At 45.9% G+C, this 8,882-nt stretch overlaps 1 protein-coding gene across 6 annotated transcripts in view; it reads right to left on the bottom strand.

Moving 5' to 3' along the window:
* Positions 1 to 632: 632 nt before the first annotated feature.
* The window catches only part of USP34 (ubiquitin specific peptidase 34), a 119,027-nt gene continuing 110,777 nt past the window's right edge, over positions 633 to 8,882 (bottom strand). For 3 of the 6 annotated variants that reach the window (XM_036379628.2, XM_036379629.2, XM_036379631.2), the window contains exons 72-81: positions 8,481 to 8,588; positions 7,377 to 7,481; positions 7,127 to 7,251; positions 5,968 to 6,120; positions 4,904 to 5,027; positions 4,135 to 4,214; positions 3,432 to 3,572; positions 3,159 to 3,305; positions 2,608 to 2,767; positions 633 to 1,895 (exon numbers count right to left, since the gene is read on the bottom strand). In XM_036379628.2, coding sequence (XP_036235521.1) covers positions 1,309 to 1,895; positions 2,608 to 2,767; positions 3,159 to 3,305; positions 3,432 to 3,572; positions 4,135 to 4,214; positions 4,904 to 5,027; positions 5,968 to 6,120; positions 7,127 to 7,251; positions 7,377 to 7,481; positions 8,481 to 8,588 — 1,730 coding nt within the window. In that variant the 3' untranslated portion in view covers positions 633 to 1,308. The remainder of the gene's footprint in view (positions 1,896 to 2,607; positions 2,768 to 3,158; positions 3,306 to 3,431; positions 3,573 to 4,134; positions 4,215 to 4,903; positions 5,028 to 5,967; positions 6,121 to 7,126; positions 7,252 to 7,376; positions 7,482 to 8,480; positions 8,589 to 8,882) is intronic. The other 3 variants (XM_036379632.2, XM_036379634.2, XM_036379630.2) reach the window with 2 other exon arrangements.

The following is an 8,882-nucleotide window of genomic DNA, read 5'->3' as shown; positions in this document are numbered from 1 at the left end:
AACTAATTACAGAACATTGAAACCAATGAGAGTAAATTCAAAGGGAGCAAGAGCATCACAGACTCAAGGAGAAGCAAGTGATGCAAAACTGCAGTGAAGGGTAGATGGAATGAAAGAACTTTGAAGAAAAAAGACCAAGGCAGATGAAGATAATTGAAAAACAAATGAGCAACTGGAAAATGAAGCTGAAAATGGAGTTTAATCAGATATTGGAACCAGCAGCATTGACAGTCCAAAAGGTCACACAGGAAACTGGTATTACTCAGAAATAACAGGGGGAAGTATCATGGGAGGGATGATAAAGTCACTCCAGGGGTGCAGAAGCTGTCAGAAAGTGAGGGGCACAGCCAGAGACAGCAGAGGGAAAAAAAGAAAAGTCTGTAAATGGTGCAGGAGAGAAATTGTATAAGAGATGTTAAAATCAGGGAAATGAGATGCCAGGTTCCCCTGGCTTTTGACAGCACTTCAGGTTCCAACACAAGCACCAGTCCCTGTCCACTGTGAGGCTGAGCACTGTGCACACTGAACAAGCACCAAAATCTCCATCAAATCTGAACTCTGCCCATCATTTCTCTCTGCTGCTCTGTCCCTTAGGAAATCCAAAGACTGAAGCAACATATTATAAACCAATGAAAAGTCATCACAATCAGTTTAATGAAGTGCACAGAATAGCAATTGATCATGTCAATAAAAATAAAACAATTAATTTTACATCAAGTGTGCTTTATTTCCTCCACAGGTATTCTGTTAAATAAAGCACCATATATATACTGCCAGGCCACAGCTAAAGAGGATTCTTTACAGAATCAAATTTCTTGTGGTTGTTTAGTATACAAGTAAACTTAATTTTGATAATAAGAACCACAGCGATCTGAGGCAATCTGCCTCGATTATAAGGTACAAAACTGGCACAGAGGACACCATATTATACACAGTAAAAATGCCATAAGTTTAAATTACATCATACAGGGCCAGGAGGCCCTGTCTCCCAGACAGCCATATTAAATGAAAGCCACTACAGTGAACTCTTAATTACATAAAACATAGCCATTATCTGATTGCCCTTTAAGAAAGTGTACGGTAGATGCAAAATAAAATAAAATTTAAAAAAAATAATCTCGAGTTCTGCCTGACCAAGAATTAAGCATATAAATCTATCTTGCCATTCAAGCAGAGAGCACTGGACAAACTGAAGCACAAAACAGAAATAAGCAAAACTTATACAAACAGCATTTTTTGGAGGGGGAGAAGGATTTAAAAAAAAAAAAATAAAAAGAAGACTTAAAAGCAGACATGCTCCATCTAATGTCAAGAAGCAGCTTGGTTTCCTTTCCCGGATATCCGTGTGACCACGTGAATCGTAGACTCAATGGTCCTGCACAGGATGTCTAAAATGTCATGCTGCTGCATGTGACTAAAAAGTCCTCTGGAATGGCCACAACTGATTGATAAATTACTGTCGGGGTCCTGGGGCGGTAAGGCTTGGCCATCGCAGCTCCGCAAGTCCGCCAGGTCGGATAAAACCGCCGAGATGGACGTGGAGGGGAACTCCGGGTCCTCCTCGGCCGCCGCGGCCTCCTTGGCCGCCTGCAGCTCTTTGAGCTCTCTGCACTCCTCGAATTTCCCCGGGCCGGGGCCGGGCTGCTCCTCGTGCTGCGCGGCCTCCTCGGGGAACGGCGCCTCCATCCTGAACTCCCGGCCCGAGGCGCTCCCGGGGGACGGCGGCTCCTGCTCCGTGCCGGGGTCAATGATGGACGAGTCCCGGGTCTCGTTGTCCGAGGCGCTGCTGGGGGTCAGCGCCTCGCGGGGCTCGCCCTTGGCGTCGCCGGTGTCCCCGGTGTGCTCCTCGTCGCTGCTCACCCGCCGCCGCTTCACCGGCGTGGCTCCCTCGTCATCTGCGGGGACACGGCACTGTCACACCCCAGCCACCCCGCTCCGCTCAGCGCGGCGGCAAACACGCGCCTCCTCCTCCTCACAGAGCCGCGCACAAACCAGCTCCGGCCGAAAACGGGATTCTCCCGGACTACTGGGATCTGGACTGCTGGGATTTTGGGTACTACTGGGATTGGGCCATTCCCTGGCCCACCCTGTATTCTTATAACAAAATAACCTATTACATTAATTTGATAAAAGGTTCACTAGTGCAACACCAAACCTTTTCAGGAACACTGCTCACACCCCCAAACCTTCTGCACACAGCACTTCAGCCAACACTCATCTCCTCACAGAGAGTCTGTGCCATTCACAAACTTTAGCTCCATCATAAAATGGGATTTTTGTGTCCTACTGAGATTTGGAGCCAGCAAATGGCCCACCCTGTATTTTGTATAACAAAATAACCTATTACGTTAATTTGATAAAAGGTCCATTAGTGCAACACCAAACCTTTTCAGGAACACTGCTCACACCCCCACCCTTCTCCACTCAACACAGCACTTGAGCAAACATTTCCTCACAGAGAATCCATGCAATTCACAAACTTTAGCTCCATCATAAAATGGGATTTTTGTGTCCTACTGGGATTTGGAGCTAGCCAATGGCCCACCCTGTACTTTGTATAACAAAATAACATTAATTTGATATAAGTTCATTAGTGCAACACCAAACCTTTAGTTTTTCTTTCTTTGGCTTCTTGCTCTTGTAATGAGTTCCTCTGTTGCTGACAAGCTCTACATTTGTTTAAGAGCTCTTGTAAAGTTGGGATCAGGGCCGAGTTGAGCTGTTTGGGAGTGTGCACCGAAAGCAGCAAGGCAAGTGCTCGGAGGTCCTGGAAACAGAGAAACAAACTTGAGGCTTATTTCAGACTGGTGCTTGATGAATCCTGCCCACAGAGACTGCAATAGGGAGATGCTGCTGTTCATGTTGTGAGCAGCCCAAAGATCCCCTTCTGGATCTGTCTGCTGACCTGAACACAGATCTGTCCTGGAGGTGACAATGCCCTGCTCAGACACAAAACCTTGCTGGGTTACAGCACTCCCACCATGAATGCTCCTGTGCAGCTGTTACCACTTTGCTCCCCACAGCCAGGTGAATATTCCCAACTTCCCACGGCCCCTCCAGGAGCTCAGCTGGGGCAGGGAGTGCCTAAGACCTGGCACAGGGCACTGAGGAGTTTCTGGAGGGAATGAGCTGCCTCGTGTTCCTTAGCAAAGACTCACCCCGTTTAATGTAGAGCTTGCTTTGGAAATTTCAACCCTCTGGTTGCTGAAGTCAGATTCTAGGCTTTGATACTGATTTATTAGGTTTGTGATTAAAGTGTTGATTAAGTTGGCACAGTTTGCTTCAGAAAATACCTGCCCTTGCACCTGTGGAAACAAAGTATTTTTTTTAAAGCCACAGAAAATTGGAACTGTGAGAACAGAATCGAAAAAGGAAGCAGCATCAGTGCCTGCATTCCTTGGAGTAATAATTACTGCTAAAAGACCACATACCTTGAGGAGAAAATGTGTCAGGAAGGTGTAGACAATGTTGTTGTTAAGAAAGGTCCTTTCATCCATCAGAATACATTTGATATATTCTGCAAAAACTGGATCTTCACAGAGGAGCTTCACGCAGTTCTTGGACATTGCAGACTGGCAGGGAGAGAGAAGGTGGCAGAGTCAGCTCTGGAACTGCAGCCAGGCCCACTGAGGAATAGCTCAGCTCTCTCAGATGCCAGTGAATGGTACAAATCAATTACTGACAACTCTTCCTCCCCACTTTCCTGTGATGAGGCCCCTTCCCCAGAAAGGCCAGTTTATCCCCAGCAGTGTGTGACAGGGACAGAGCCTCCTGATCTGTGAGCCAAGCAAGGCTCCTCTGCAATCACACCCAGACTTCGACACCTCATTTTTCCTTCATCATCCCAGTGTTTGTGCTACATGAAAAGCTGGAATTTCAGAGGCAGGATGAGATGATTTCTGCACACCCATCACCATTACTGGGGGGAGCTGCTGTGTTAAGCTTTTGCAGGATGTACAGGGAGCAATCAGAATTTACCAGACTTTTGTATCTGATTTAGCAGGGCTTCTCAGACAGCAGTCACACAGGCAGAATATTTTACTGAACACCACCCACCAGTTAGAGCTGTGGGCTCTTTGTTCCACATTCAGTGTGTTTTCCCTCTGTTTCCATTCTGGTGGTTCTGACTCTTACCTGAGTCTGGCACAGCTCAGTCCAGAGTTTGGGGAAGAGTGCAAGGTGAAGGGGCAAACCTTCATAAGCAACCAGGACACCTGCAATGGCATGAGGGAACAAGTCAGTGTGGGAGAACTTCGTGGGACAAAGGCCAATTCCTCAGAAAAGCAGTGCCAGGGTGCCCTGTCATTTTATAGGATCACATTCCAAGCATTTTGTATGATCAGAAAGCTGCAGTGTCTGTGAGGTTTTCCCAGTCCATTTCATAACCGCGTTGGGAAAGTGTGACAAACAAGAAGCAGATGGGTGATTCAGGGGATAAAAGGACATTCTCTCATTGCTCTTTGGATGACATTATTGGTGTGACACTCTGGTCTGTGCACACTGAGGAACTCGCCCTTGGGGTTGTGTGGGAGCACAAAAATTAAAATATTGTCAGTTAATTGCCATTGCTGAGATGCTGAGGATTCAGGATGTGGTCCAAAGCCATTTAAACTGCCAATCACCCACACACAGCCTTAGTGAGTCCTGTATTAAACTTTTAAATGTACAATAAGACTGAATCCTCAGTGGTTACCTCAGTCTTTTCTGGACAAGCCCGAAACATTTCAGTCATGTGGGTAAGGCTGCACTTTCTTATACACAGATTAACAGCTTTGTGGATAAAAATAATGCCCAAAACCAGTTTCACAAGTTTTCCTTAAAAACTCTGAATAGAAAACTTAGCGCAGAAGGACTCAGAGCTATCACACACAAAATTCTGTGGCTGTTTCAGCTGGATACTTACTCATTTTCACTAAAGTTTCAGTAAACTTTTCACAGTTGATTGCAACCCGACACAGGAGGTGGATGAACTGGTGGTAGGAGAAGAAATAGTCCAGCAGCATCCGGTCGTAAACATCGTCCTTGCCCTGCAGATTTAAGGGGGCCTCATTTAACCTCAAAGCCACCAAAGGCACCAAAGCCACAGCTCCCAGTGCCCTGAGCATCCCCTGCCTGCCACCTGCCCTGCAATGCTCCATCCTGGGCTACAGGAGAACACTGGGAGCCTCCAGGTGCCTCCTCAGCCAGCCCTTGGCAAGCACCAGGGTGTGATGGAGGAGGGAAGCCAAATGCAATTCCTGCCAGGAAAATCTTATTGGAGGGCTCTGAGCCAGCACCCAGAGGGTGCAAAGCTGTGCAAATGGCACGGCTTGAAGAGGACAAGGAAAAGAACAGAGTAAGTTTGTATCACATACAGACACCTAAATATATATACACACTACTGCTTTTTAAATCATAGCTTGTCAGCTGTGATCTGTAGAAACCAGAATTTTCTCAAGACTGAGCTTCAGAGAATTTCCATGAATGTCTCGAACCCAATGATACACATATGTGGATATTTTAATATTTTGGACATACATAAGCTTAAAGTGGCATCAGCCAGAGGAATGGCATCAGAGAGCCACGAGGAAACCTCTAAAACTCAAGCAAAAAAATGCAACCTTATACAAAGCAACTGAATGAAAAACAAGCATGCAAACCCATAGGGCAATGTGACCGTGGATGTGGTTCCACAGCTTTAAAAATATTCTCCTTCCTAATTAGGAATTGGGTATATATATTGTATTAGGAATTGGATATAAAGGGTGAAATACTGTCACGTAATATGACAACTTTCTATATTTACATTATGTAGTGTCACTTCTGGCTGCACGATGGGGAAACCCACTAGAGGCAGTTTCTGGCTCTCTACCATCCTTTCAAACACTGGATTTCTGGCTCTACCATCTTTTCAAACACAGTCAATTTGATGGTGCACAAATAGACACAGCATCATTCTGAAAGCTTTAAAAAAGAAGGGTTACTTACCCTACAGTAACCGTGCTTCTTCGAAATGTGTTGCCCACACAGATTCCCATCTACGTGCACATAGGCCCCATGTGCAGGAGATTGGATTCTTTCTGAATAGCTGTGTCCACTGGGGCTGTGCCTGCACCCAGTGTGTCCTTGCGACCACTGTACCTGAGGGCACAAGGGGTATGGCGGCTTCAACCACCACTCAATTCCTTCACCCAAAAGAATCCCCTAGGACAGGACTCGGAATTAGCACAGCAGGAGGAGCACAGAATCTGTGTGGACAAAGCATCTTGAAGAACCACAGTTACCGGACAGCAAGTAACCAGTTCTCCTGCTTCAAATGATTGTCCATACATATTCCTTTTTGGGTGGGATTCACCTGACCTGACTTTAGCTATCTAAAATCTACAGTCACTGCTGCTCCCGGCACACCGTGGTGCCTGGGACAGCAAGGAGGGGAGCTCTTTCTCTCCTTCCCAGGGTAACTATTCATGGCAGGAGCCCCAGGAGGAGCCCTAGGAAGAGCTGGATGAGACCTTTTAGATAGGCAAAGTGACGTGAGCTGAATCCCACCGTTGCTGCAGCTGTAACAACGGGATGTGGCGAGTCACTACGGAGCAGCCCCACCAAAGCTGGCATCCCATCAGGAAGCCCACAGAAGGGAAAATGGGAAGTGAAAAGACTTAAAGCCCTTTACGACATTTCAGGCACTGGATTTTACCCAAACAAATAGCAGATTATGCCTCAGCCCCAGCTGAATGGACTCTAAAATGGAACCTGCGGGGTCTCCTCGGCTGTCTGGAAATAAATCTTAAAGTAGTGTGAAACCCATCTAGACAATCCCTGGGTGGTGCCTCAATTTCCTTTATAAATGCCACAGACAGAGTGGGAAACTACCAGAACGTGTGCAATGGGCTTTTTTCCTACCACAAGGCCCAAACCCTTATGGTGCCTGCAGTATGAAGCTGTGTATCCCCAAGGGCAGGGAAATGGTGCTTCTCAAGTGCACATCTAGAATGGAGTATATGAGGACAACACATCTTGAAGAAGAATTATGCTTTGCTTACAAAGAAAAGGTAAATGCATTGAGCTACTGGATTCTGCCAACACCTTTATACAAATGGGAAAACAACAGAGAAATGATTCTTTCTAGGACCACTTGTTTACATACCTTGCTGGCTTCCACCATGGTGGGCAAGAGGCACATGTTGAGCTCGGGCCGTGGAGGACGAATATTGCTTTTCCCCCCTATTAATTTCAAATTTTCACGACATGGAAAATAAGGTCCAAGAGACACTGTAGTGTAAGTTCGGATAAAATAGGGATAATATTAAAAAGGTCAATATTTAACATCAGCAAGGAACAGGATAGAGTAATAACAGTGTAAGAGAACTTCAAAAGACAATCACTGAAATACCTACTTGGGATATTACTGTGGTGGTATGTACAATGATTGTGCTGTAGAAATGGAACCAGAGTATGTAGGAAATCATGAGGACTTAAAAGTACAAGCTCCTTGAGGACATCTACAAACAAAAAGTTGTTTTTGCTATTACAAATTGTTATTTCTTAACAGCAAACAGTTCAACTTAAGGCTCACACATTTGCAAACTCTCTCTCGTATCCCTTCTGCCGTGAGCAGCACCTGAGTGTGACAGCCCTGGCTCCATCCCAACTCCCTTCACCTCTGCCCTGGGAGAGACCCTGCTCAGTGCTGCAGCAACCACCAGGGAGGGGCCAGCTTGGACAGGGAGAACCTCTGCACAATTACCCTCTTTGCTTCTTCTTTAACAGAGCAGGTCTGATGCCTGGAAAAGGGCAACCAGCAGCAGTCAGGAGGACAACGAGAAAATACTCAAAATAGGGGGAAATGCATACAAGTCACACACAAAAAGGGTTCTGGACACAGTGTTAGGCCTTTACCAGCAATCCATTAAATAATATTAGAAAAGTCTAAGCTAGAAAAAACCTGGGCCTTTCTGAAATAGCTCTGCTAATGCAAGAGAGGCATTTGTATGTATTATCTGTGTCTGCACTTTAAAAAGCAAATCCATTCCCCTCTACAGGCTATTTATGCTTTAGTTCCACTATTGCACTTCACAGTACTGAATCATAAAAATTAACAGGAAAAGCTGTTTCTCAGAATAACTTGGTTTCCACGCTCCCTTCTGAGGGGAGCTTTAGTTCCTGTCTGAATTTTAATGTCAGATTTAGGGTTTGACTCTAAACTCAGCGACACCTGAACTGAGGAGCTCCTCCTCAGTCATGCCCCTTATCAGGTGGCCAATCAGTCTCACAAAGTGACCTGTGGCTTTCTGTGCCCCCAGTGTGCAGGCCTGGACTGAGCACAGGAATATTCAGAGCAAGCTGCCAAACCCAGAGCTGTGTGAGCAGCATCAGAGGCACTGACATCAGTGCCACACCAACCATCCCCACCTCCAGCTCCCTGCAGAGCCCTTGTGCAAGTGGCATTTCCAGCTCACAGCAGGGGCTGTGCAGGACAGGTCTGCAGGGCCAGGACTTACCAATGCAGGCATTTCTCAGCTCAGGAGGACTGTAGGAATTGAGCAGAGTCAAGAGCTTATGGGCAAATTCAATCCTCTCCTGCCACTGAATGAGAGCTTGCTTCACATCTGCAACGCAAACATCCCAGGAGGCTGCTTAGCTCATGCCTCAAAAGCTTGTTAGAAGAAGGACAGAATTTTACTGCTGAGGAGTTTCTTTTTCCTCTACCATGGTCTTAATGCTTCTAGGAATTTGTTAAATCTCACTGGTCTACTGCTGTTAAATTGATGAAATCTAGTTTGGTATTAAGTCGGTAAGCAACAATTTAATATCCATTAACAGACACATATTCTACTGTACAGCAAGTTTTTAAAAACAGCTAGTAAGCAAGAAAAAACACTAGGGTTAGGGTGAGGAAAATT

This window comes from Molothrus ater, chromosome 3, assembly GCF_012460135.2.
Source record: "Molothrus ater isolate BHLD 08-10-18 breed brown headed cowbird chromosome 3, BPBGC_Mater_1.1, whole genome shotgun sequence".
Taxonomy (NCBI): Eukaryota; Metazoa; Chordata; class Aves; order Passeriformes; family Icteridae; genus Molothrus; species Molothrus ater.
This window is presented reverse-complemented; position numbering and strand designations above follow the sequence as displayed.